The sequence below is a fragment of the Balearica regulorum genome, chromosome 17 (genome assembly GCF_011004875.1).
Source record: "Balearica regulorum gibbericeps isolate bBalReg1 chromosome 17, bBalReg1.pri, whole genome shotgun sequence".
In the NCBI taxonomy this organism is placed as follows: Eukaryota; Metazoa; Chordata; class Aves; order Gruiformes; family Gruidae; genus Balearica; species Balearica regulorum.
The window spans coordinates 1,867,550-1,894,978 of record NC_046200.1 but is presented as its reverse complement, the minus strand read 5'-3'; the positions used below and the strand labels follow the sequence as shown (position 1 = coordinate 1,894,978).

At 59.3% G+C, this 27,429-nt stretch overlaps 1 protein-coding gene across 3 annotated transcripts; it reads left to right on the top strand.

Moving 5' to 3' along the window:
* The first annotated feature begins 314 nt into the window (after positions 1-314).
* Positions 315-27,182, top strand: ACACB (acetyl-CoA carboxylase beta). 3 transcript variants are annotated; one of them, XM_075769500.1, is made up of 53 exons: positions 315-414; positions 878-1,302; positions 4,649-4,781; positions 5,276-5,414; positions 5,669-5,778; positions 5,952-6,033; positions 6,495-6,593; positions 6,890-6,999; positions 7,242-7,352; positions 7,528-7,737; positions 7,996-8,166; positions 8,461-8,622; positions 8,862-9,025; positions 9,504-9,654; positions 9,729-9,832; positions 10,477-10,558; positions 11,075-11,220; positions 11,292-11,442; positions 11,594-11,728; positions 12,225-12,371; positions 12,508-12,696; positions 13,004-13,104; positions 13,189-13,277; positions 13,359-13,483; positions 13,896-14,009; positions 14,093-14,206; positions 14,584-14,673; positions 14,780-14,898; positions 15,155-15,292; positions 15,760-15,859; positions 15,954-16,061; positions 16,254-16,310; positions 16,719-16,760; positions 16,837-17,052; positions 17,141-17,296; positions 17,900-18,103; positions 18,628-18,783; positions 19,171-19,293; positions 19,514-19,783; positions 20,120-20,217; positions 20,386-20,506; positions 20,696-20,806; positions 21,322-21,465; positions 21,549-21,669; positions 21,834-21,930; positions 22,097-22,193; positions 22,438-22,573; positions 22,889-23,066; positions 23,535-23,647; positions 24,286-24,440; positions 24,692-24,862; positions 25,528-25,664; positions 25,794-27,182. In XM_075769500.1, exons 2-53 carry the CDS (start codon positions 941-943, stop codon positions 25,918-25,920), a joined length of 7,086 nt encoding a protein of 2,361 aa, XP_075625615.1. In that variant the 5' UTR covers positions 315-414; positions 878-940; the 3' UTR covers positions 25,921-27,182. The 3 variants fall into 3 exon arrangements, 2 of the variants coding, with proteins under 2 accessions (XP_075625615.1, XP_075625614.1); XM_075769499.1 differs by having other exon boundaries at positions 319-414; positions 13,189-13,483; XR_012838125.1 differs by lacking the exons at positions 21,322-21,465; positions 21,549-21,669; positions 21,834-21,930; ... (6 more) ...; positions 25,528-25,664; positions 25,794-27,182 and having other exon boundaries at positions 319-414; positions 20,120-20,207.
* The last annotated feature ends 247 nt before the right edge of the window (positions 27,183-27,429 follow it).

Sequence of the window (27,429 nt, the reverse complement as noted above, 5' to 3'; positions counted from 1 at the left end):
GCTTCTTCCTTCCTTCTCCCCGTGACCGGGCGCAGGGCCAGGGCACCTTTGTCCCCCAAGGCTCGGGTGTCCCTGGCCGTGCCAAGCTCCCCCCACACACACACACACTTTCCACCCTCGCCTCCAGCAGAAGTTTTCCAGGCGCGTCGCGGGGAAATATTTCTGCTTGACGTTACCGTCACGTGTGAGAACGTGACCCTGAGAGCCGGGTGATGCCGGGGGGGGGAGCGGGACACACGCTCCCCCCATGCCACGGCCCTCGTCCTGGGGCCTGGCACCGCGCCGGCTTCGGGCCCGGAGTGACCAGCGGCGATAAGCTGACAGGGAGCTGCAGTGCGGGCAGGCGCAGCCGGCGTTTGTCCCGGCAGTGCGGCGGCGTTGGAAGGGGGGGACCGGCGGGGCTCAGCGCTGATGGTGAGTGACCCCCCAGGAAGGGGCTGGGGCTGAGGGGAGTGTGGCGGGGCTGAGGGGAGCGTGGCGGGGCTGGGGCTGTTCCCCCCCCCCCCCCCCCCAACCATCCCTAGTGTTTACTGCCTGTACAGATTTGGGGGTTCAGTGAAGGGGTGGTGGGATGGTCTCCCCGTCACCCTTTGGTGCTATGGGCAGCTGGGGAGGTGAGGGGCCCGTTTCAGCCCCCTTGGGGGCTCTGCTGTGGCCCCTGCCAGCACCGCTCCTGTTTTGGGGGTAAAAATAGCTCTGGCGGAGCCTGCAGGCAGCCGGGCCGAGCTGGGGGGGGTCTGGCTGGGTGTTGGGGGGGCTGCGGTGTGGGGTGCAACGGGGAAGGGGCCTTGGTGTTTTGAGGGGCTGTCCCCATGTCCCCGGCCGATGGGGGGGCCCTGGGTCCTCCCTGACGAAGCGTCTCCATGCCTCTCCCCAGGACGGGTGACTGCTGCCGGCTGCCCTGCTCCTGCTGGTACTGGTGCTGCTCGTCTGGGCCAAAATGTCCAACCTTCAGCCGGGGCAGGAGAAGCTGGAGCAGACCCCGGCAGAGCAGCCGGCGGCTCCCACCATAGCCGAGCCCCCGGCACAGCCAAGCCCCCCGGACCCCAACCCGCCACCGCAGGCGGGCAAGGCTACGGCGGGGGAGCAGGAGCAGATCGCGGTGTACAACCCCGCTGCTCTCCGCCGACCGGCCATGGCCAAATTCGTGCTGGGCTCCTTCGACGACACCTCCTCTGACGATGAGCTGGTGGCCACGGCCTTCAGGGTGGGCAGCCGGCGCAGCAGCCTGGCCGGGGTGGGGAGCGCTGGCACCGAGCCCCCTGCCGTGACTGCCCCGCTGGAGCCCACCGCTGGCATGAGGTACGACGCGTGGGGTCGGGGGTGGCGGGGGTGCAGATGGCCCGTTTGGAGCGGGCAGATGCTTTTTGTGGGTGCATTTCTTGGGGACCCCATTGCTAAAATTGGGGTGCAGGTGCTTCTTGGAGCCCCAAATCGATGCCCCCGCCCTGCCTCCTTTGACTTGGTGTTGCATGAAAAACCCCGAGGATAAGGTTAACAGCAGTGCCGCGGGAAGAGCAGACGTGCCTGAGCGCTTGGTGTGACGGCAGCATCACGTGCCCAGCGCAGCAAGGTCTGGGGCAGGGGTTGCTCTGTTACCGTGATTTTAGACGTCAAAGAATGGAGTGGAAAGTGCTTTCAGTGCGCATGGCGTTCCTCAAACGCAGTCCCCAGCGCTGCAGCCAAATTGCCCGATTGCTCCTGTTTTCTCACAGCTTCCTCTCTCACTTTGCTGCATCTCTCTGTCCCGCACCATCTCCCGGTGCTGGAAAAGGCTGTGCTGATGCGCCGGCCGCAGCTGTGGTTGGCACGGGACGGGGGGGTACCGGGGAGCGGGGATTTTCTTGAGTGGCAAGACGAGGTTTGGTTGGTTGTGGTGGTGAGGGCGCGGACGGGCAGCAGCGGGTTCTTCTGGTGTTTGCCCTGTGCTCGCTGTCCTTCCCGGTGCTCGTGTTGTGCGTGAGCATTGCTGGGGGCACGTCCCGGGGTCTGTAAACCTGCAAGCTGAGCTGAGCCTTTTGACAGGGCGCGTACACGGGCACTTGCGCGTACAAATGTTGCCCTCTGCCCTCAGGGCTGGATCCCACAGGGACCCACTCCCGCTGCCAGGTTCACTTTGTTTCTGCTACGGGGGGGACGCTAACACGCTCCCGGTATGGCACGTGGGGAAACGCAGCGTCCCAAGAGGATGGGGGTATCGGGGTGCTCCTGTGCCGCTCCCGCCCTTCCTCTGCTCTTGCAACTATTGCAGATAAATTATTTAAGGAAGAAAAGTAGCTCTTTGATGGTTTTGCCATGAGTCAATGAAAAATGGATGAGCTTTGCTCCATGGGGAGCTTTGCAGCGACTTTTGCCCAGCGTTGGCAGGGCCACGGGGCAGCTCGCTGCTGCCTGCTGGCTTCTGCTGGGCGGCTTCCCGTGCGAGCCCAGCTGACGGCCGTCATAAATAACTGAAAACAAAGCGCTGCTGCCCAGCTCCTCCCGGCTCCTCCGCTCCCAGTTAAAAATAAAAGACCTTTGGCTGCAGGGATGTGTTATGAAGACACCCAACGGTGTCTTCTTGCCTAGCCGGGGTTTTGGGCTGTTTTGTGCACTGTGCTGCTGGTGGGGAATTGCTGCTGCTCGTCTGTGCTTTAACACGGGGGGAATTTCCTTATGTCGCTGCCTGAGTCATGCTGTAGATGCGGTCGGTGCAGTTTTGCAGGATGGGACGGGTGTGCTGGCACAGGCTTTGCGGTGGGATTTGGGCTGTGAGAGGGAAACGGGCAGCATGGCTGGCCCTGGCAGAGCAGCCGAGCGGTGCCGGGGATGCGCTGGAGTGCGATAAACCCAGCACTGCTTGATGCAGTGCTCCAGCTGCTTGGGAAATAGTGCACGCACTCTCCTGAGTGCATGGAGAGATCAGGATGTTTCTCAACCTCCCAGGGATTTCAACACATTTCCCCTTAAAATAAATGTGCCAAGTGCTACTTGTGTGAAATCAGCTCATTTATTTTTTTTTTGGGGGGGGGGGGGGGGGGGGGGGGCGGTCCGTCCTTCTTCCTTTGCTTATTTATAGCTCGTCCATGGAATAACAATCAACAGTTCAAAATCTGGCTGAGTTATGAGGGCAGAATGCGAACCTGGTAATTAAAATATAAAGTTGCTTAAAACTCTGGGCTGAACCGTGGGAAGGCACGTTCCTGGCTGCCAGGGAGGGCCCTGCCCGCCCAGGATGGGCTGCGGGTGCTGCCAGACCCTCCTGCGCCGGCTGCCGCTGTGCCAGGAGGTGGGAGGCGCGAGGGCTGTCTTATAGCGCGGGGGCCAGAGCCGTGCCGAGGGGCTGGTCCGGCTGTCCGGCCACCAGCGCAGCCCGCTCCGACCTGCCCGCTTCGGGGATGCGCGATGGGCTGTGAAACCAGGAATAGGCTCCGGAGGGCATGGAAATGCCTTCAGCAGAAAACCATGGTAGGGGTGAGTCTGGCCGGCAGCACGGTGTGCCTGGGAAGGTGTTCTGCGGTGGTGGAGCAGGCAGCGCGGGCAGGATGGGGTGCGATCTGGCAAGGAGCCGCGGCTGCTGTCATTGCAGGCTGTGCGAGAGCAAATTGTCAAGGCGGCTGCTGGGAGCGGCGCATCACGCTCTTTGCAAGGTTGCTCGCAGAGCACTGCCTGCTCTTTGCCCCCCCTTCGGTGACCCTCGGGGTGGTATTGTAGGGTACCTCTGGCTGCACCCCTTAGGGACCTGGTGCTCGTGCCATGGGGTTTGGAGGCAGCGATCCCACTCGCCTCACATGGACACCGGGGAAAGCATGCTCTGTGTCAGCCCGGGTACTCGTTGTTTGTCCTGCCACCCAGCTGGGCTGCTCCGGGCGTCCCCCGGGGACGTGGGGGATAGATACAGCTCTGCAACGGGGTTTGGTGTGAACCGGGGGCTGCGGGGGCTTTGCAGCAGACCTTGGCTGCTGCAAAGAGGGATTTGTGCACGTAACGTCCCTGGCAGCGGGACGGGGCTGCGTTTTGGCCCCCTGGGACTCTCCCTGTTTCTCGTCCCTGGGAGCAGAGTTGTGTCATGTTTGCAGCTGCAGCCGTGCTGGGAGCTGTTAGCGGTGCAGAAGCGGGCACGGCCGTGCTGCGGTGGTAGCAGTGTTTGGACACAAGCGTGCTTCCAAAAACCCTGAGCAGCTCTCTGCTCCCTGAAATGGAAACCCCGGGACTTTTGTCCAGCACAGCGGGGTCTCAGTCCAGGCCCTGTGGCTGTAAATCTGCTTGTCGTGGTGTTTGAATCAATGTGGACCCACAGCTGCTGGATGGGGTTAATTGCAAAACATGGTCTGTTCACCCCAAATTCTTGTCCCATATAACTCACCCAAGAACAGTTTTCCTCTGCGGGGTCGCAGTGGTTGTTAAATGTCCCTGGAGAAATCCTGGTGTACAACAGGGAGCTGGTAGCAAGGAAAGTGGATCCTGATGTTCCCTGCGTGTCAGCAGGGTGAAGGGTTTTATTGCTTTCCTTGGAAGAAACTGTGGAGGGGGCAAAGTCTGGTCTCTGCTGCCTGCTGCTGCTGGCAGATCCGACCCCCCCAGGAAACCTCAGCCAGCGGCAGCACGTCAGGCGAGGGTTTGCTCGCCTTCCTGCAAGCTTACTGACTGCCGTCGCGTCCCGCCGCAGGCCTAGCATGTCCGGGCTGCACCTGGCGAAGAGGGGTCGTGAGCACAGGAAGATGGATCTGCAACGGGACTTCACCGTCGCTTCGCCAGCAGAGTTCGTCACCCGCTTCGGGGGCAACCGTGTCATCGAGAAGGTCTTTACCCGCACACCCCTGCCTTTGCCCGGGTGGTGGGTCATTGCTTTTCATGGCAGCACCCTCGAGTGTTGCTGAAGTCTCCCGTGCCCGCCAGGCTTGGACCGATGGCAGCCCGGGGCAGCCCAGCACTGATCGTCCCCCGGCTTCACCCGCCCTCGCAGGCTGGGAGAGGGAAACTCTCTCAGCGCTGCCCTTGCAGGGCGGCTGCTTGCGGCGGCTTTGCACGGCAGGCACTAACGAAGGCCAAAGTCCCATCCTTCGCTAGCCTCAGTGCCAGGCACCCAGGCTGCTGTTAAGGAGCCTCCTGCTCCGCCGGCACGTACAACGGGCTGTAGCCAAGCGCCCGTGTTGGCACGGCTGCCCTGCTTTGCTCACCGCCTGTGCCCAGCCCTCACCTCCGCGCTGCTGTCCCTCGGGGTCGCACGCCCATCCCCATGCCCCAGCAGCAAGGAGAGGTTTTAGCCTGACGCCCCACGTCCCCGTTCCCCCAGGTCCTCATCGCCAACAACGGCATCGCCGCCGTGAAGTGCATGCGCTCCATCCGCCGGTGGGCCTACGAGATGTTCCGAAATGAGCGTGCCATTCGGTTTGTGGTCATGGTCACCCCTGAAGACCTCAAGGCTAATGCGGGTAATTCCTAAAAGCATCCCAGCGAGGGAAGTTCCTGGGGCTGAGCCGGGACAGCACTTGGGACATGGGGGGGCTCTGCACAGCCTGGGGTCACACGCTTCCCCCCGTGCAGCTAGATCCGGGAGCAAATAATTTCCACCCCCGCTCCAGCCTCCCCGAGATGGAGGATTTGGGGAGGGGGTGCAAGGGGCAGCATGTGAGTGGGGTGCGTCTCAGGGGACTGGCTCCCACCGCCGCCACGTGCCGTCTTTCAGAGTACATCAAAATGGCAGATCACTACGTGCCCGTCCCCGGGGGGGCCAACAACAACAACTACGCCAATGTGGAGCTGATCGTGGACATTTCCAAACGGATCCCAGTCCAGGTAGCAGCTGCTCACAGGCTTCCCACCTCTTTGCCGAGGGAAGCGGATGGGGAAGAAGGGTCGCTCAGAAACAGGGTGACATCCCTCCGTGCGGAGGAGCCGGCCACGATGCTGCGGGCGATGGGAGAACAGCAGCGCAGGGAGGTAACAGTTCGCTCCTTCTCTTGTGCCAGGCGGTGTGGGCTGGCTGGGGACATGCCTCGGAAAACCCCAAGCTGCCAGAACTGCTGCAGAAAAATGGGATAGCTTTCCTAGGTAAGGTCTCGCTGCCTTCCCAGCGCTGGACGGAGCAGTGGGCATTGGGCTAGTGTGTGCGTGCAGGCTCGTTTCCCAGGGACACGGCGCTGGGCAATGCCCGTTTCGCGTATCTGGCATGTCCACCCTGCGGCGTGGCGGTCCCCAGGCTGGTTTCCTAGAGCTGTCCCAGGAATCCTGCTGTTTTCTGGGTTTTCCCTGTGATGCTCGTGCTGATGCAGCATTCATGGAGGAACACTAGGTGGGAGCGTACCTCGTGGGCTGCCCACCTAGGGGCAGCCTGGGCTTCCCTTGGAGAAGGGTCAAGCTCCATCCTGAACCAGGCAGTGGGTTTGGGGGGGCTTCCCGTGGCCCCACTCTTTGCGGAAGGTGTCGGCTCAGTGGGGAGCAGCTTTCTGCAACATCCATGTGACGGGGCCAGGCTGGCTGGCCCAGCTCACCCCTTCCCTCTCTGTTTGAAGGTCCCCCCAGCGATGCCATGTGGGCACTGGGGGACAAAGTCGCCTCCACCATTGTGGCTCAGACGGTCCAGATCCCCACGCTGCCATGGAGTGGGAGCAGTAAGTGCCTCCTCCCCAGCCACGCGCACCCTCCCTGTTCCCCCATTTCTCGCCTCCCTACATCTCCTTCTCCCCCAAAGCAAGCACCGGCGTTGGGGTCCCCAGGATGGATGGCTGCAGAGTGACTGCAGATGTCGGGGACCATTGGGGACCCCACAGCTGCTGGTTTGGGCAGAGGGGTTTTTGGACATGGGGTGCATGGAAACAGGGGAAACGGCATGTGCCAACACGGGGTCTCCAGGTCCCTGGGCACAGCCAGCATGCCACCCATACCATAGCCCTGGTTGTGCCCGCAGGTCTGGTGGCGCAGTGGTCTGAGGAGGACCAGAAGCATCAGCAGATGATCAGTATTCCCCTTGAGACATACGCACAGGGCTGCGTGAAGGATGTGGAAGAAGGCCTGGAGGTAAAACTGAGCCTGCGGGCAGCTGGTTATCTCTTGTCCACCATTATTTCTCCTCGGAGCCTGCATGCCCTGGCCCTTTCGGCCTCCCAGCACATGTGACAGTGATGGCAAGGCTGTTTGAGCAGCAGTTTGTCCCTCTGCGTGGACGCGACTTGGGGGATGTGTGCGGCTGGGGCAGGGTGGACTGTTGGGGTGATGGGTTTGGGTCCAAAGCACTTCGGTAACCCCTTGTCCCCCCTCAGGTGGCCAAGACGATAGGCTACCCGCTGATGATCAAGGCAGCAGAAGGCGGTGGGGGCAAAGGCATCCGAAAAGTGGAGGCAGCAGAGGAATTTGGTGCCTGCTTCCGTCAGGTGAGAGGTGCCCGCAGCCCCCATCCCTCTCCCCATCCCATCCTGGGGCACGCAGCAGGTCCTGCTCATCCTGGGCATCTTGCGCTTCCTGCCTGGGCTCACCGCAGGACCTGTCTCTGTCCTGGGATGAATTTTGGGGGGTGATGCCAGAGCACGACTCTCCCCTACGCTGCAGGTCCAGGCAGAGGCGCCCGGGTCCCCCATCTTCCTGATGAAGCTGGCGCAGCACGCGCGGCACCTAGAGGTGCAGGTGCTGGCCGATGAGTACGGCAACGCCATCTCCCTCTTTGGCCGTGACTGCTCCATCCAGCGCCGGCACCAGAAGATCATCGAAGAAGCACCCATCACCATCGCGGCACCCTCCGTCATCGAGGTGATGGAGCAGGTGGGTGGCCCTGGTCTTAAGGCAGCACAAGGTTTTAGTGAGAAACTGGTCTGATCCTTGCTGGGCTTATTGTGGGTTTTGGCACCTGAGGCTCCTAAGAAAGGGAGGGACCCTCGAGCCGAGCGGGGAGCCCCAGCCCTGCTTGTCTCCTTGGATCCGTGCAAAGATACTGCTGCTGTTTTGCTCGGGACAATCCTGACTCTACTGCAGTGAACAGAGGGTCATCACTCCCCGCGGCGGTTTCACCCTCTCCTGCAGTGCGCGGTTCGCCTGGCCCAGATGGTGGGTTACGTGAGCACCGGCACCGTCGAGTACCTCTACAGCGAGGATGGGAGCTTCCACTTCCTGGAGCTGAACCCACGGCTGCAGGTGGAGCACCCTTGCACAGAGATGATCGCAGACGTGAACCTCCCCGCTGCTCAGCTGCAGGTACCTGAGCGCACACGGGCGGCTTTGCGAGGTGTGTTAGATTTTGTAATTTAGGGGAAGTGCTGAGCTGGAGCCTGGCAGAGGGAAGCTGTCCTATATACCAGCAGGTAGGGTGCAGGCGGAAGCAACGTAGCATCCTTCCCTCACCTCTGGCTCCCCGCTGAGAGCAGCTGTCTGCAGTGTGGTGCCTCTTTCCCTCACTCTTCATGCAGGCCATCTATTCATGTTTCCTGGTTGTAATTTTGATGCTAAAGTCTTGTTCTGGCAACTGAGTCCTCCTTGTTTCTCATGCAGATTGCAATGGGCATCCCCTTGCACAGGATAAAAGACATCCGGGTGCTGTATGGGGAGAGCCCCTGGGGCGATACGCCCATCAGCTTCCACAGCCCCACCAACACCCCCGTGCCCAGGGGCCACGTCATCGCGGCACGGATCACCAGCGAGAACCCCGAGGAGGTGAGCCGGGGGGATGGGCTCTCGTGCACCGGCCCCACGTGTGGGAACGGGGGGACCCTGGCGCTGGTGGGGTTGAACCGGGCACCGTCCTCCCCAGCCAGACAGTGTTCGTGGGTGTTGAACCCATGGGACTGGTGATGGTGCAGGTGAATAAATGGCGTGGGGGTTCCCCTTCCCTGGTCACACCGCATGCGTCTCACACCTGGTTTCTCCATGTCTTCTGCTCTGTCTTCGCTCAGGGTTTCAAGCCCAGCTCAGGGACGGTGCAGGAGCTGAACTTCCGCAGCAGCAAGAACGTCTGGGGGTACTTCAGCGTGGCGGCAGCTGGGGGGCTGCATGAATTTGCCGATTCCCAGTTTGGGCACTGCTTCTCGTGGGGAGAGAACCGGGAGGAGGCCATCTCGTGAGTGTGGCGGGACGGGGTGGAGAGTGGATGTCCTTGAGAAGACTCGCAATCGGTGCATGAGCTGGGAAAAGTGCTTTTTATCTGAGAGGACCAGAGTGGTGCCGCTGTGCTGAGCGGCTTGTTTGTGCTGCAGGGACTGTCTGGCCAAAGCCAAAGTTTTCAGACTGCGGTGGTGCTACGGCCCCAGTTCATCAACGTGATCCTTAAAGACACGTTGTAGTGATCCGCTAAGCACGTGCTTAGTGCCAGTGAGCAGCAATGTTCGTTCAGTAACTGAGAAACATGTAACGAGTCTGTCTTGGGTATTTCAGTGTTTTACTAAGTCAATGCTGACTGTGGGGCTGCCTCATCCAGGCAGGAGGGCACCCGGGCCTCGGGAGCTCAGCACCCCAGTCCCTGTGGTTCCCCCGTTTTCTCTGCTGAAAACCAAGTGCCACCTCATCGATCATTAATGGCGAGTTTTGCTCCCTAAAAGGAACATGGTGGTCGCCCTGAAAGAGCTGTCTATTCGCGGGGATTTCCGGACCACAGTGGAGTATCTGATAAAGCTGCTGGAGACAGAGAGCTTCCAAAACAACGAGATAGACACCGGCTGGCTGGACCATCTGATTGCTGAGAAAGTGCAGGTGGGGGAGATCAGCCACCCCGGGCTCTCTGCTCCCCTTCTGGTGTAAGACCCAAACATTTTTGCTCCCCACAGGCAGAGAAGCCAGACACGATGCTGGGTGTCGTCTGCGGTGCCCTGAACGTCGCGGATGCTGCCTTCAGGACCTGCATGACCGACTTCCTGCACTCGCTGGAGAGGTGCGGAGCGGGGGCTGCCCGACGGGGGCTCGGCCGTGCCGTGGGCACAGGGAGTGCGTGTCCTGAACGGCGGCTCCCAGCAGCCCGCGTGTCTCCTGCAGGCATGGGGACCTGAGTGGTGCTCTCCCTGGGCCATCTTCCTTCCCACTTTTGCTGCAAAAGCTTTGCAAATCTGGAGGCAGTAGCACCGCAGCAGCTGGGAAACGGGTATCTGCTGTGACTCACAGCTCTGGCTTCTCAGCTATCGCTTTATCTGGAGAGGGGAAAAAGTTTCACATGGCTGGGAAAACAGCTTTCCAAGGGAAAGTGGCTTGGCTGAGTGCAGCTTGCTTTTGTTTTTGCACTTGAATGTCAAGGTTATTCCTCTGGCCTTGGAGGACACCCGGGGCTCTCCCCCACACCCTTATCTGAGTGAGTTTTGCCAGCGTCTGGCCTGCCTCCGGATGCATTTTTACAGGGCACTCACGTGGGGCATTTAAAGCAGATGCCTGCCCACTCCGGTCACCTTCTCGCCCTCCCACAGTCAGCTCGGAGCCCCCGTGGCCCGACGCCAGCAGCACCGCTGACATCTCGCACACTTGGCTCCCCGCCGGCGTGCAAGGCAAGCAATACTTGTGGTGCCTGACCCGGCCGTTGTGTTTCAGGGGGCAGGTGCTGCCAGCAGCCTCCTTGCTGAACATCGTTGACGTGGAGCTCATCTACGAGGGCGTGAAGTACATTCTCCAGGTGAGGGCTGGGCCATGATCCTCCCGAACCGGCCACAGCACTTCTCATGGGGGCAGGGACATGTGTTTCTCTCCTGAAGGAGAAAGGTGCGATAAATATGAGGATGTCCTTTAAAAATGTGCAACATAAAAATAACCTCATTTTAACTAGAGAGACACTTTCATACGTCCTGTTGCCCTGAGTTTAATACAGGACCTCCTTTTCTTGCTTTTAAACCCGATTAGTTGAACTTCATGCACAAACTCCCTACTCACAATGAAAGCAGCAGGTGAGCCATGAATTAAACCAGCTCCGGGCTGCGAGTTGAACCAGCTCTTTGGTGTGGCCTGAGGTTGCTCCCTCCCGCCCTCCCCAGCACGGCCCCATCCTGCGGCAGCGCGCTGCTCCTGCACCAGCCCCTGCACCGAGCGTGGGGAGATGCTCCTCACCGCCCGCCGTTCCCACCAGCCCCCAGAAAGTCCGTTGCCTGAGTTGCAGGGGGTTGCACTGAGGGTTCTGCCTGGCCGCTGCCCGCAGGTTGCCCGCCAGTCCCTGACGACGTACGTCATCATCATGAACCGCACTCACATAGAGATAGACGTGCACCGCCTGAACGATGGTGGGCTGCTGCTCTCCTACAATGGCAACAGCTATACCACCTACATGAAGGAGGAGATCGACAGGTACCTTCTCGCTGGGTGCCCGCTAGCCCTCCCTTGCTGGCCAGTTGGTGAGACCTTTCCCTCTCTTTAAGATACCGGATCACCATCGGCAACAAAACGTGTGATTTTGAGAAGGAGAAGGACCCGACGGTACTGCGCTCACCCTCCGCAGGGAAGCTGCTGCAGTACACTGTGGATGACGGTGGCCATGTAGCCGAGGGGGACGTTTTTGCAGAGATCGAGGTGAGTTTTGCAGGAGAGCCTGGAGGAGCCCCGCTCCCATGGTGCAGGCACGTGGCTGGGACCAAACCTGCCAATGCTGCGTGGTGCCTGAGGCACCCTGCAGCACGCGGGCACTGCCCGTTCGGTGACTGTTTCACCCGTCCTCGCCCAGGTGATGAAGATCATCATGACGCTGGTGGTGGAGGAGGCCGGGCGGGTGCACTACGTCAAGCGACCGGGAGCGCTGCTGGAGGCGGGCTGCGTCATAGCCCGGCTCGAGCTGGATGATCCCACCAAGCTGAAGCCCGTGAGTCTGCTGGGAGCCGGCCATGCTGCTGTCCCCTCCCCACAGGGCACTGGGGACACTCACTGGGGGATAAAACGGAGGACACTAGGGCATCGGCAGGCACGTGTCCCCGTGCTGGCACGGGGTGGCACTCGCATGGCCGTGCCACATCCCCCAGCCAGCTGCACTGGGGCTCAGGCAGCTGCTCTGCGTGCTGCGGTGTCATTCTGGGTGAGCATCCCCTGCACGCTTGCTCAGTGTGCAGAAGCTCACGTGCAAATTTTTAGCGTATCTGTAGCACTCTGTCTACATCTCCAGTTTTTCTGCATTGTTTTCATGATGGGGCACTGGCAGAGACATGAAGCTGAATGTTAGGTGCTTCCTCTGTAACCCAGAGCAGACGCTGGAGGGGTTGTGCTGGTTTCTCTGGGGCTGTCGGGACAGCCCCGGCTCTTGGGGGACCACGTCCCATGTCAACGAGGACCCGGGCCAGCCCACCTCTCTCTGCTCTCTCCAGGCACAGCCGTTCACAGGGGGGCTCCCAGCACAGCAGACCCTTCCCATCACCGGCGAGAAGCAGCACCAGGTTCTCCGCAACGTGCTGGACAATCTCACCAACGTCATGAACGGGTACTGCCTGCCCGAGCCCTACTTTAGCACCAAGGTGGGTGCTGGGGGCAAAGGCGGGCCAGGGGTCCTGCCCCATTGCCTCATGTTTGCCGTGCTGGCAAGACAGGCAGCGCTGGAGGGTGCGGGCAGCACCGGTGGGTGCAGGCAGCACCGGCTTCTGCTCCCCACAGGTGAAGGAGTGGGTGACACAGCTGATGAAGACCCTGCGGGACCCCTCCCTGCCCCTCCTGGAGCTGCAGGAGATCATGACGAGCATTTCGGGAAGAATCCCCCTGTCCGTGGAGAAATCGATCCGGAAGGTGATGGCGCAGTACGCCAGCAACATCACCTCCGTGCTCTGCCGCTTCCCCAGCCAGCAGGTGAGTGGGGCCGGGGCTGCGCTCCTCAGCTCGGCCTCCGCTTCCTTTTCAGCCAGAGCTGCCTGAATTTGTCCTGCCAAGAGATAATAGAAAAAACTGTGCGGGAAACATTGGTGGAGTTACGCTCGTGTTTTTATATTTGTGGTTTTATATTTGTGTTTCTATATTTCTTTGTCACTTTGTATTTTTCACTTGATGAAAAAAACCAAACGAAAGTCTCTGCTGCCCCCGGGTTTGCGAGGCAGCTGGCAGCCCTGTGGCCACGCTGGCCCCGAGCTGTGCTGGACCCTGCGCCCTCTCCCTGCAGATCGCCAACGTGCTGGACACCCACGCGGCCACGCTGCAGAGGAAGGCTGAGCGGGAGGTCTTCTTCATGAACACGCAAAGCGTGGTGCAGCTGGTGCAGAGGTGAGCCCCGTGCACCCCAGGGCGCTCCCTGGTCCCCTCCCCACTGCTGCCGCCTCGCAGCACGCTGGGCTCTCTGCTCCCCAGGTACCGCAGCGGCATCCGGGGCTACATGAAGGTGGTGGTGCTGGACCTGCTGCGACGCTACCTGCAAGTGGAGACGCAGTTCCAGCATGGTGAGGGCTTGGGGGCTCTCCGGGGGGGGTCTGCGGGGCTCTCGGGGGGGTCTGCGGGGCTCACCGTGCTCTGCCCCGCAGCTCACTATGACAAGTGTGTCATCAGCCTGCGGGAGCAGTGCAAACCTGACATGACCCCCGTGCTGGAGAGCATCTTCTCCCACGCCCAGGTGGCGAAGAAGAACCTGCTGGTGACCATGTTAATCGTGAGTACAGTCCGTGCCTCGAGACACCAGCAGTAAGGGCTGTGGCAGGGAAAAGCCCGTAAGCCGAGGCAAGCTCTGCGTCGCTGTGGGACGGGATGTGGCTGCGGGTGGCTGTCACCGCCCTGCGCTTTCCCCTTGGAAGTGGGCAGACACCTCAGAAACCACTTTTCTGCTCCTCTGTTTAACACATCCCCAGAGTCTGGGTTTTGCATTCAAGCCTCTGTTCCTACCTTGTTAGGGGGGCTTTATCTCCCCTCTGCAGAGTTGTGTTGCTGCTCTTGGTTCAAAGAGTAGCATTTTTCCCATTTTAGCATCCCAGGTCTCATCCCTGTTGCCCATGCAGGGCCAGGGGCACGGGGCAAAGTTGTCCTGCAGCGAGGGGGCCCGAGCCATGGTGGTGTGTGTGTTGCAGGACCAGTTGTGCGGCCGTGACCCCACGTTGACGGATGAGCTGACAGCCATCCTCCACGAGCTGACACAGCTCAGCAAGACCGAGCACTCCAAAGTGGCGCTGAGAGCCCGGCAGGTCAGCGACCGCCACGCCGTCCCCAACCCTTCCTCCATCCCTGTCCCCGTCCCCCGCGCTCCCAGCCACCTCTCCCCTTGCAGGTGCTCATCGCCTCTCACCTGCCCTCCTACGAGCTGCGGCACAACCAGGTGGAGTCCATCTTCCTGTCCGCTATCGACATGTACGGACACGAGTACTGCCCTGAAAACCTGAAGGTTGGGAATCGCACGTTTTTCCTCCAAGGGGATTTGGGTGGCTTTGGTGAGGAGGTCTGGCTGCAAGTGGTTTAGTCTTAAAAATAGTCAGACAAGCAATCAAAGCCTTGCTGCAGTGTCAGCACCTGCGTGGAGCGGAGGAGGGGGTGCACCCCATTGCTGCCAGTCTCCATCCACTGCTCCTGGGACTGACGTGTGGATCCACATCTGGGTCTGGCGGTGTCCCCATGGTGGGCTGGGTGTCCCGTGGCACCCCTGTGGCCAGTCCTGCACAGCCCCACGTTGAGGGATCCCTCTAGAACATGCCTCCCCCATCCTGCGATGGGGCAAGGGGGTCCCACATCGTTCCTGCCCTAAATTTTGCTTTCTCCCCCCAGAAACTGATCCTCTCGGAAACCACCATCTTCGACGTGCTTCCCATCTTCTTCTACCACACCAACCAGGTGGTGCGCATGGCGGCGCTGGAGGTGAGGGCTGGGGGGGGCACGGGAGGCACGTGAGCCCTGAGGGGTGGTATGGATGTGTGTGGTGGGAGCAGGGGCACGGTGCTACCTCCTGCCGCCCCTCTCCCAGGTGTACGTGCGGCGCGGGTACATCGCCTACGAGCTGAACAGCCTGCAGCACCGGCAGCTCTCGGATGGCACCTGCCTGGTGGAGTTCCAGTTCATGCTGCCCTTCTCCCACCCAAACAGGTATGGGGGTCCCCGCACGCCTGTCCTGCTCCCCTGGACACAGTCCGTTCTGCAAAGCCGTTGGGTTTGTATTGTCTCCTCCCTGCAAAGCACGGGGACCCTCGGAGGGAGCTGCCTGCTGCGTTCTGCCGTTGCCAGTGAAGCAGGATGAGCCCTCTCTGGGTCAGGGTCCCATGCGGGACCTGCGTGGTCCCTGTTGGACCCAGGAGTGGTGCCTCCACCCACAGCTGATGGGCTGCCTTACTCCCCCGTGCAGGATGTCTGTCCCCATCAGCATCTCCAACCCTGACCTGGCCCGGCACAGCACCGAGCTCTTCATGGACAGTGGCTTTTCTCCCCTGAGCCAGCGGATGGGAGCTATGGTGGCCTTCAACAGATTCGAGGATTTCACGAGGTGGGGGTGCAGGGGTGTGCCTGGCTGGTCATGCACGTGCATTTTGGGTGCTGCTGCAGTCGTTAGAGAGCAAAAGCAGGTGGAAGAGCCAAAGCTGGTGGTGGCTGGGCAGTGCTCAGGGCAGCTCCTGTTCCTCCCGCAGCCAGACGTCAGGGCTGAGTGATATTTTCAGCACAACAGTCACCTGGTGGGGCGGGACATGTCATTTGGGGACCTGTGGACCCTGGGGGGAGCTTGCCTGGCACGGGTTAAACATCTCTGTACTTTAACACAGCAGCACTCAGAGCTGCGTTCCATGAACTGTGGCTTTGCTGTGGGCTGGTGGAGCCCGGCTGAGCTGATGCGTGCCCCCGGGCTGCTGTGCTGGTACCCACATCCCTGCTGCAGCGGGTCCCTGGCACCGTCCTCTTGGGCAGGGGGTGGGCACAACATGCTGACTTGTCACCCCATCCCCACCGTTTGGGCAGGAACTTTGATGAAGTGATCTCGTGCTTCACCAACCCGCCTTCAGAGAGTGCGCTCTTCAGCGAGGCACGAGCTACCATCTACGAGGAGGAGGACGCCAAGGTGGGCACAGTGCCGTTGCTGTCCCCCCGGGTGGTGCTGGGATGGCAGTGGTGCTGCTGGTCCGGTTTGACTGGTTTGGGGTTTTTTTTGGCAGAATGTCCGTGAAGAGCCGATCCACATCCTCAACATTGCGCTCCGCTGGGCCGAGCACGCGGAGGATGAGAAGCTGGTGCCCATCTTCAGAGCCTTTGCCCAGTCCAAGGTCTGTTTCTGGGGCTGGACCCCCTTTTTGCAGACCCCACGAGCTAGACCACCATATCCCAAGGCACTGCCTCATCCCCATGCAGTGCTCCCCAAAACGCTGCACCCCGCGGCAGCCACTTGGGTTTTGTTCGCTCCCTTGGTGGAGATGTTCAGGCTCTCATGACTGGTGGAGTCTTCTCTTTCCATGTAGAGAAACATCCTCGTGGACTGCGGTCTCCGAAGAATCACGTTTCTCATTGCCCAGCAGGTGAGTGCAGACTGAGCCGCTGACAGGCAGAGTGGCTTTAGACACATCGTGCTTCCGCTGCCCTAAACCCCCTTGAAACATCTATAAGTACCTTATAGACATAGCATTGTGTGATGGATGTACCTACTGCGCATCAGGAGCTGGGAATTAATTAACGAGAGATTCAAGGAGTGATTTATCTCCTGTATTATCCTTTATGCTGCTAATATCTCCAGCAACATGTGGTTCCTGCACAGCCCCTCCATAGCTTTAAGTTGCATTTCGAAGGCATTGATTACTCCCAGCTCTTTTCCTTTCGGGGAGGAGGAAGCCTGCAAGGTTCTTTCTTTTTAATGAATTCACTGAAAATCAGAAAAATCCTCTGCATGCCAGGATTATTCACACTGAGCTCTCTCCCATTTGCTCTAGAGAGAATTCCCAAAGTTTTTCACGTTCAGAGCGAGGGATGAGGTAAGAGCTGCAGTAAAACATGACCTGGCTGATGCCAGCTGGCCGGCCACTCGCTCACCCCTCTGCACGGCACCAGTTTGCAGAGGATCGCATCTACCGGCATCTGGAGCCGGCACTGGCCTTCCAACTGGAGCTGAGCCGCATGCGCAACTTCGACCTGACGGCCATCCCCTGCGCCAGCCACAAGATGCACCTCTACCTGGGGGCTGCCAAAGTGCAGGCAGGCGCCGAGGCCACCGACTACCGGTTCTTCATCCGCGCCATTGTGCGCCACTCGGACCTCATCACCAAGGCAAGGCGGCGCCGGGGCCCCCGGGTGCATGGGCATTTCAGGTGCCGGGGTTGCTCTGGCCGCCCCTGAGCCGCTCGGTGCACCGCAGGAGGCTTCCTTCGAGTACCTGCAGAACGAGGGCGAGCGGCTGCTCCTGGAGGCCATGGATGAGCTGGAGGTGGCCTTCAACAACACCACTGTCCGCACTGACTGCAACCACATCTTCCTCAACTTTGTCCCGACGGTCGTCATGGACCCCTCCAAGGTGTGCTTCTCAGTGTCCTGCTTCCCGCTGTCAGTTCGGTGCTGATCTGGGGGTGGAGGCTGCGTTGTCCCCCGTGCTTGGTACTGCCATGCAGATGGGCTGGCAGCCCCCACGCCAGCTGTCAGACCCAGTCCTGTCCAGTGACCACCCCACCCTGGATGGGGGATAGATTCGGCAGCTCTAGAGATTCCTACAGTTTAATTCCTGTGTCAGACCTTCGCTGTAGGCTGTTTGCTGGGGAGGTGCTGAGATTTCACACTTTGCAATGATCAGGGCTTTTGGTACAGACTTGGACAAACAGGCACTTCCCTGGAGGGCATGAGCGTGGGTGGCAGGCTCTTCCCCTGGGCAGTATGCAGTCTGAAGGGGTGGGGCTGTGTCCATTCAGCAGGGTGTGGGGCACCATCTTTCCCTCTGCCCAGTGGAGAGGCTGGATGGCAGTGTCAGTCCCCAGGGATGGAGGCATGGAGAGAGGGAAAGGGGCTTGCTCAAGCTTGCTTGACTGCTTGGGGTGGAGATGCAATGGGGCTGCTCCAGCCTCGGCATCAGGGACAGTGGCATCTCTGGAGCCGTGAACCCATCCGTGTGCTGTCCCGTGCCCAGATCGAGGAGTCGGTGCGGTCCATGGTGATGCGCTACGGCAGCCGCCTCTGGAAGCTGCGGGTCCTGCAGGCCGAGGTGAAGATCAACATCCGCCTGACGCCCACTGCCACCGCCATCCCCATCCGCCTCTTCCTGATCACTGAGTCCGGCTACTACCTGGACATCAGCCTCTACAAGGAAGTGAGGGACCCTGGCACCGGCAGTGTGAGTAACCGCAGGCAGCGGCTGCAAGCGGGAACCCAACCACGACTGCTTGAGCAGCTGTCGGCCACGGCGAAGCTTTGGGGTGGTTTCTGCAAAAATCCTCGTGCGCCTGCAATGCTGGTCTGTCCCAGAGCCCCCAGGACTGTGCAGCAGCGTTCCCAGGGCTGTCCCAGTTTCACTCCCCTCTGTTGCTGCATCCAGTTGGGCACCTCGGGGTGATGCTTTGCCCAACCTTCATGCTGAGCCCGAGGGGTGTTGCTGGTGCATAGTCAGGCAACATTTGGTCTTGGAGGTGAAGGTCAGTGTTAGGGTGTTGCCAGTACTTGCAGCACAGCAGTTTTGCACTCTGTCCCCTCAATAGCAAAGAATGGGGTGGAAAACCATGGGGTTTGGTTGAGTAGAGCATCTTGGCCAGGCAAAGCTCAGCAGTGCTCCAGCCCTGCAGGGCTCTTGCACCTTAACGCTGCAGAGAGGACTGGCCTGCAGCCGAGAGAAGGCAGCCAGCGCTCTGTCCTTCTCTCCAGATCATGTTTCAGTCGTATGGGGACAAGCAAGGGCCACAGCACGGGATGCTTATCAACACCCCCTACGTCACCAAGGACCTGCTTCAGGCTAAGCGGTTCCAGGCGCAGTCCTTGGGCACCACCTACGTGTATGATTTCCCCGAGATGATCAGGCAGGTGAGTCCAGCTGAACAGAAAGAAGCTCCGAATTATTGCATTTGCTTTTCTTCCCCACCCTCCCCAGATATTCCCATCTGGGGAAAAGACTCCTCTCCCCTGAGCTGGCAAATGAGAAAAAGAAAAGAGCCCAAGCTCCAACATTTTTGGTTATACGAAGCATTTCTAAAGTGATTCCTAGCTCTTGCAAATTGCCATAGTCACACTCATGGAGGATGTGAAGCAGAAAGCCCCATGCAAGGAAGTCTGCAGCAGGGTGCAGACTCTAACACAAAGTTTTGCTCACTCCAACCCCTTGTGCAGGAGTGTGCGTCTGTGCTCGGTGATAGCGCCGGAGCTGCCGCAGCCCCGTGCTTTCAGCTCGTCCTGTGCGTGGTGTCTCTGCAGGCTCTCTTCAAGCTGTGGGGCTCCTCGGACCTGTACCCCAAGGATGTCCTGACGTACACCGAGCTGGTGCTGGACTCACAGGGACACCTCGTGCAGATGAACAGGGTCCCTGGAGGGAATGAGGTAGCGGGGGATGATTTGGGAACAGGGCAAGAGAGCAGGGTGGGGGGAAGCTGTGCTGCGCCAGGTGGGAATGGCTGGTGGCTTCCCCGGTCCAGCTGTGTTTAAAGCCTAGGAGATGCTTCTCAAGCAAGCGTTTTGTCTGTTGGTTAATGCAGTCTGCAGCTCAGACTCCGTTGCTCTGGATGAACCTGTCCTGTGACCTTGCTCTGTTTTGGGGCAGGTGGGGATGGTTGCTTTCAAAATGAAGCTGAAGACCCCCGAGTATCCGAAAGGACGGGACATCGTGCTCATCTGCAATGACATCACGCACAAGATCGGTTCCTTCGGGCCAGAGGAGGACCTGGTCTTCCTGCGGGCATCGGAGCTGGCACGGGCCGAAGGCATCCCCCGCATCTACATCGCCGCCAACAGCGGTGCCCGCATCGGCTTTGCTGACGAGATAAAGCACATGTTCCAGGTGGCCTGGGTGGACCCTGCGGACCCCTACAAGGTGTGTGAGCACCTCCTCTCCTACCATCACCTAAAACAACAGAGGACTTACTTGGGGAAGGAAGGACCAGAGCTAAACTGGGAGATAAAGCTGTGAAATCAATGCCGGGGGGTGAGCCCACACCTGCACCTAGTGCCACAGGGACGGTTCCCTCCGCTTTCCCCGGCGGGGTGGAGATAACGGTGCCTGTGCTGGTACGGCTGCTCTGTCCAGCCCTGGTCTCTGAGCCACTGTTGATGCACAGGGCGGGTTTGGGTTGGGTTTGGAGAGGGGCCACGCCCCATGTGTGTGTGCATGGGTGGCTTCGTAACTCATCCTCCTCCTCTTTATTTTTAGGGGTTCAAGTACCTGTACCTGACTCCTCAGGACTACACGAGGATCAGCGCCATGAACTCGGTGCACTGTGAGCATGTGGAGGAAGGGGGTGAGTCCAGGTGAGCCCCACTATCCCATGGGGTGCACAGAGCCACCCCAAGCCCTGCCCTGCATCCCCGCCAGGATGCAGCTCCCACGTCCTGGCTCAGCATCCTGCCGGACGCATCATGCAAGTGAATACTTGCCTCTGTCCTCCCTACACCACCGTGGCTCTGCTTTCCCCGCAGATATGTCCTCCTGGACATCATCGGGAAGGACAACGGATTTGGAGTGGAAAACCTGAGAGCCGCCGGTACCATCGCCGGGGAGTCCTCTCGCGCTTACGACGAAATAGTGACCATCAGCATGGTACAGCCGTGGGCTCTGACCCTGCTCCTTTCCTCCCCTCTCTCCTACTTGCTTTTAAGGTCACCCTGGGGAGAATAACTCCAAGGCGTAACTTCTGCAGAGCCAGGGAACATTATTCTCCTGGTGCTCGCAAACTCTGCTGCAGCCCTTTCTCCCCAGTAACCCCACGCGTCCCTGTGCATGTGCCAGGTCACTTGTCGTGCCATCGGGATCGGTGCCTACCTGGTGAGGCTGGGCCAGCGTGTCATCCAGGTGGAGAATTCCCACATCATCCTCACCGGCGTCACGGCTCTCAATAAGGTACCGCGCTCCAGCCGTGTGTCCTCCCCGGCACTGTCCCTCACGCCACTACACGTGTGGGCTCCTTCCCTGTCCCGTGGGAAGAGGTGGCAGTTCCCTGTGTGTCACCTCAGGGGAGGAGACGCACGGGAACTGCTACTGGGCTTGTTTCTCTGAGAATTGATAAAATGCCACCCCGCAGCTCTTTGGTATTGCTTTAGGGGCCAGTTAGGGGCAGGGCTGGATGGCAGAGCTGCTGCGGGGTCTGTTCGGCTCCCGTCCCAGGGGAAGGACCCATCTCTGGGCAGAATCACGCTGGTTTGAGCTGATTTGAAACCTGCTTAGCTAAATCAATGCACTTGTCTAAAGCAGGCTCCCTTTGCTTTAACATCAGCCTGGTAGGCAGAGGTGGAAATTCAGCCTCAAACCAGAAGGAATGTGCCCGTGCAGAGGTCTGGCTTAACAAACAGAGCCAGGAGGAGGAGATCCTGTGTTAGCAGAGACTGATCTGTGTTTCTGTTAATAATTCTGGCCAGGTGTTGGGACGTGAAGTTTACACATCCAATAACCAGCTGGGAGGCGTGCAGATCATGCACAATAATGGTGTTTCCCATGTCACTGTCCCGGATGACTTTGAGGGGGTCTACACCATCCTGCAGTGGCTCTCATACATACCCAAGGTAGGAGGGTGCTACAGGACGGTGGGGTGGCGTGTCGCCCCACATCTGGCTGGTGACCTACCCTTCGGGGCTCTCCTTTGCAGGATAACCAGAGCCCGGTGCCCGTCGTTGCCATAAGTGACCCCATCGAAAGAGAAATCGATTTTGTCCCTTCCAAAGTCCCCTATGACCCCAGGTGGATGCTGGCAGGGAGACCCCATCCAAGTAAGTGAGGGTAGCCTGAGACCTCTGCAGCAATGCTCCCAAATGTGTCTTGTGGCTGCAAACCCCCATTCTGGTGCAGAAGGTACTTTTTGCTGTGGATTGGTGCACAGGGAGCCCTTCAGTGCTCACCGTTGCGCCGCTCCGCTTTTTCCTCTGCTCTGCAGCTCTCAAGGGGACCTGGCAGAGTGGCTTCTTTGACCAGGGCAGCTTCCTGGAGATCATGAGGCCATGGGCTCAGACAGTTGTGGTTGGCAGAGCAAGGTAGTGCCGGGAGCAGGGGATGGAACCCCGGGGCAGAGAGTGATGCTGGGAGGCTGCATGCACAGTCGAGGCACTGCTTTGGGGATGGGGGAAACCTCTCTGGTGGGGCTGGGGTGCAGCGTGGAGGGGAACTGGCCTCTGCTGAGCCCACCCTGCCTCACTGCAGGCTGGGAGGTCTGCCGGTGGGTGTCATCGCTGTTGAGACCCGCACCGTGGAGGTGACGATACCTGCGGACCCTGCCAACCCGGACTCGGAGGCGAAGGTGTGTGGGGATTGCTTAGTGCGGCCGAGAGGCAGCCAGGGGGAGGCTGGAGGGGAGAGCAGGGAAAAAGCTTAGCGTAGTCCTTTGGCATTCTTCATTTTCCTTAAAGCCTGGTGATATCAAGGGTGCTTGGTCAGTTTGTTTTCCTCCAGCTTTTGCACACCATGTGCCACCAACCTGCCAGCACGGTGTGCCGGGAAGCACTGACATCGGTCTCAGCACTGCTGCTTGCCATCTTTTGCAGATAATCCAGCAGGCTGGGCAGGTCTGGTTTCCAGATTCTGCTTTTAAAACAGCCCAGGCTATTCGGGACTTCAACCGGGAGCATCTCCCGCTGATGATCTTTGCCAACTGGCGAGGCTTCTCCAGTGGCATGAAAGGTACCCGCACTTGAGGCGCCCAGATCCCCATGCTGTGCCACCGGCACTCCTGCCAGCCTCCAGGTCCTGGCATGACCCCGGTTACCAGGGTCCTGCCTGCACCACTCCAAGATGTGGGGTTGGGCTGGGGAGGTGATGGGGCATCGCCAGGACCCAGGTCCCAGGGCCGGTGGCTTCCTGCTGGGCTGGTTTTGGGGTGCTTGTTTGGTCTCTCCGATGGAGAAGGTGGCTGTGGGCAGCCAGGAGGAGGCAAGGGGCAATAGCCTGGCCCTCAGCAGTCAGGATGCCCAGGCACTGAGTCACTTTGGCTTTCAGACATGTATGACCAAATGCTGAAGTTTGGCGCCTCCATCGTCGATAGCCTCCGGGATTTTAAGCAGCCTGTACTGGTCTACATCCCACCACACGCGGAGCTGCGGGGAGGTTCCTGGGTGGTCATCGACTCCACCATCAACCCCCTGTATGTGGAGCTCTATGCGGACAAGGAGAGCAGGTCAGCACCCAAAATACATGTGTATCCTCCATGGTCCATGTGCACAGAAACGAGAGCCGGTGCATGGGGTCTGCAGAGTCATAGTCCCACTGGCAGAGACCTCTGGTCACTTGAGATGTGTATCTTTTACCCTTGAGTTAATCAAAGCCATCAGCTAAAAGTTCCAGGGCTCTTACAGAGCAGCATGGCAGATATCTCCTTGGGGATATCCTCCTGCGTCCAGCAAAGGCTGAGGGTGAGTAAAACATGGTTCTGGGGCTCAGGAGGCCTTTTCTCTAATCTGAATTAATGCACATCGGAGCAAACTGTAAGGAGTGGGAGGATAGACAAGAATCCCAGGCTGGAAACAAAAGCCTTTTAGGTTTTCTCTCTCCCTAATTCTTAGAAGAGAGAGTTGCCTGGACCGCTTGGCCCAGGATTTATTCTCCTGTGCAGACCAGTCCCTGCTTTACCAAACTTTCCTTTCAGGGGGGGCATTTTGGAGCCTGGAGGAACAGTGGAGATCAAGTTTAGAAAGAAAGATTTGGTGAAGACCATGAGAAGGATCGATACGGTCTATGCCAAGCTTGTAGAGCAGCTGGGTAAGGGAAGGGCATTTCGGCTTGTGGGCGTTAGTAGCGGTGAGTTAAAACATGAGGCTCAAACACCACGGTGGCAACCATCAGGAAATCCTTTCGTACTCCTCTGTGAAAATTCTTTATGGCTTTTTTGCCAAGGGGATGTGGTGGTACTCCAAAACACCTGTATCTCCTGGGGGCTCCGTAAGTGGTCCTGGACTTTTCTCCCACGCTTTGAGATGAAGAATGACCGTGGTGATGCTGAATCAGTGCCTAATGAGATGTCACGTAGTCTCTGTGCAGCTCTGTAAAGACTGCCTTTAACACATGGGTCTCCTTTCGCCCTGTGATCGTCTCCTGCTGCAGCGGATGGTGGGGCTGCGTTGGGAGGTCCTTGCCCCCACGACCCTTCACCCTGCTAAAACACAGTCCCACAAAGTCCTTGCAAATGCCACCTCCCGCCTCTCTTGTGGCAGGCACTGAACGCGCTGCAGCCCCTTCATGGCTGGGCTCTGGTGTAAATGTCCCAAACAAAGGGACATGATGCTGGGCACCCCGTTTCCTGGTGGGGGTGGCTGATGTAGGAGCCCAGACTCCGCGGTGGCCTGTGGACCCCGTCGCAGGGGCAGTGGGTGGGCTGCTCAGCACTGTGTGTCCCGCAGGGACCCCCGAGCTCTCTGAAGCGCAGCGCAAGGAGCTGGAGAAGCAGCTGAAGGCCCGGGAGGAGCTGCTCCTGCCCATGTACTACCAGGTGGCCGTGCACTTTGCTGACCTGCACGACACCCCGGGCCGCATGCAGGAGAAAGGCGTCATCACGGTGAGCCAGGGCACCGGTGGGAAGGGGTTGGTGCAGGGAGTTCTGCAGGGGCAGCATGAAGGTGGGAGGCAAAGTCCAGTCCCAGGGGTCCGGGCTGCAGCTCAGGGTCCTGTTCCTGCCCCGGCGCTGCTCTGCTCCAGCCCCTGGACCTGCCTTCAAACCCACTGGCACGAGCTGTGAGCGAACAGTCGCTGCACATCAGCTCCTCTTTTTCTGCAAAGATGAACCCGGGCTCTCCCCCATTTCTGCAGGACATCCTGGAGTGGAAGAACGCCCGCTCCTTCCTCTACTGGCGGCTGCGACGGCTGCTGCTGGAGGAGGTGGTGAAGGTGGAGGTCCTGAAGGCGAACAGCGAGCTAAGCCACATCCACATCCAGTCCATGCTGCGGCGCTGGTTCATGGAGACGGAAGGAGCTGCCAAGGTACCCCCAGCCCCAGCTTGCCAAGGCGTTCCTGCGGCCGGGGGGTCCCAGAGGCTGTCACCTTGCTCTCCTGCTGCTTTGTTGGTGCCTCCCTGAGGGATTAAACACGCAATGGGAATTACCGTTCTGCAGCCTGTGCCAGGGTGGGCAGCGGAGCAGCCCTGAGCCTGTCTCTTCAGTGCGGGTGACCTCAGTTGGATGCTGGTGCTCAGTGGTAGCAAGGTGGCCCCCAAATAAACACGGACCTCCTCAGTTTCTACCACCAGATAGGGCTTCCCAGGGCAGAAGAGAGTTTTGGGGTCTTTGCATTTGAGCTGCTCTCAAGTGGAAATACCACAACACACACACCGCCATGTCAGTCCTGTGCTTGCTGAGCTGGAAAGTGAGGGCGTGCAAAGGAAACATATTTTACCTTAACTTTTTGCATTTTAAACGCTCCACAAAGCTTTCCCCAGTTTTGATTTCCAGACTGAACCTTTTCCCCAGTGGCTGTTGCATGGGAGTGGAGGAGTGTGCCATGCTGCGACACATGTGCAGGACCGAGAAGAAAAATCCCGTTGCCTGGTTGTGTCACGGGAGGCAAAAAGCCCAAGGATGCAGCAGAAAGGGGGGGCTCAGGCTGCGCAGGCAGCAGGACCCCCTGCCCACAGTGCTGCTCTCCCCAGGGCTACCTCTGGGACAACAACCAAGTGGTGGTGGAGTGGCTGGAGAAGCACATGCAAGAGGATGACAGCACCCAGTCGGCCATCCGGGAGAACATCAAGTACTTGAAGCGGGACTACATGCTCAAGCACATCCGGAGGTGAGTGGCTGCGGGAGCTGGGATGCGAAGGACAATGTTGTCCCCTGGGTTGGGGACAGTGGCTGGTGGAGATGAGGCGGTTCCTGCTTCAGCCCCTGAGGCAGCTGCCCTCTCCCATCTGCCTTGCAGCTTGGTCCAAGCCAACCCAGAGGTGGCCGTGGACTGCATCATCCAGATGGCTCAGCACATCACTCGTGCACAGAAGGCCCAGGTCGCCCATCTCCTGTCAACGGTGGATAACGACAGCCCATCCTGAGCCGGTGGCGTGCAGGGCAATTGCCGCAGGGCAGGAGGGGCACCGGGACACGCTGCTGCTCAGAGGCCAGACCTCACCTCCCCACCCAGTTCGTCAGCCCTCGAACTGAAGCCTGGGACTCTTACTCGTGTGCCTAAATAAAGGATGCCAGTGTTTGTATTTTAAGCCATGAAGATGGTCTCTCCATCCATGCAAAGTTCCCTCTGGCGCTGGGGGTGTACATCAGAGGGACAACTTGGCAGAAGATAAGCTTGGCCCAAGCCAAGTCTGGACCTGGTGCAGAAGTTGGTTTTAAAAAGAATCTAAAATCTTTTATTGTGTTTTAGTTGCAAGCCCCGGCCTTAGTCTTTAGAACAAGCACCAGTGTCAGACACGTCTCATGAGACTGGACGGAGCTGGAAGTACAAACCGACTGGCCCAGGCACCACAGGGAGCAGGACGAAGGAGGAGCTCTCCGAATGGCCGTGTAGAGGCTCACCAGGCACCGGCACAAGGAAACATAAACCCTGCTTAAGAAGCAGTCTCAAACTGATGTTTTATTATAATAAACTCAGGAACTGTGAGGAGCAATTTGTCTCATCCTTCCCCTTGTCAGGGAGCGATCAGTAGATGTGACTATCAGTAGCTGATGGCCCAGAAAAGACATCAGTGAGCCACGCTGGGAGCTGCTGCAGCGGGAACATCAACAGATCCACCAGCGTTGGACTGACCCGACTGTTCCTCTCGCCCCTCTCCCATCCTTTCTGGCTCCCACCACAGCTCCTTCGGGTGTTTTCAGCCTGCGGCTCCTGCGGAGGACAGAGAGGAGGGAGGACTCGGCTGCGGGTGCTCCTGCCCCAGCGACCTGGTCTCTTGGCTGAAGCGCAGGAGCCAGGGTGAGCCCTCTGTCTGCTCGGACTTGTACCTCGCTTCTCGGGTGGCCTTTAATCAGCTTGGTTCATGGGGGGGAAAATTGGAATATGTGCTTTCCAGTGCCTCTGGCATGTCACCAGCACAGGCTTAGCTTTGGCTCGCAAAGGGGGAGGCATGATGGCGATGGAAGGTTCAAGTGCAGCGAGGGGATTGCTGTGGTGTGGAGGTGTTGGACCCCTCCTGGGCTGGGGGGTCCCACCAGGGTCTGCAGGGAGGTCAGTCCTGGGGTGGGGGTGGAAAGGGCCTTGGGAGACACTTGCTGGTTTGAAAGGTGTCGGGGAAGGGGGTGCTGATGCTCACCGTACGGGAGCCAAACCACTGCCAATAAAGTGAGCACAGTTCTCAAGGAATTTTCCTGAGCTCTGTTTCTTTTGTCATCGTACAAACGCAGCGGATCCGAGCAGGGGCCGGTGCCTCTGCCGCTGTGCGGCACAGAAACTGCTTTAGCACAGAGCAGCTCCTCGCATCCCTCCTGCGAGTGCCTGTCCCTAAACCAGAGCTCTCCGTGCATTTAGGTAGAGATTTTCAGGAACAGGCTGACAGCTTGGAGAAAGAGTTCATGCAGTAAATACCTGTAAGCTCTGATTCTCCCAGAGG

Coding starts and splice junctions, on each gene's coding strand:
- ACACB (XM_075769499.1), top strand. CDS start 941: ATGTCCAACCTTCAGCCGGGGCAGGAGAAGCTGGAGCAGACCCCGGCA. Junction 6,034..6,494: donor AAATGGGATAGCTTTCCTAG/GTAAGGTCTCGC, acceptor CTCTGTTTGAAG/GTCCCCCCAGCGATGCCATG. Junction 17,297..17,899: donor TCGTCATGGACCCCTCCAAG/GTGTGCTTCTCA, acceptor TCCCGTGCCCAG/ATCGAGGAGTCGGTGCGGTC.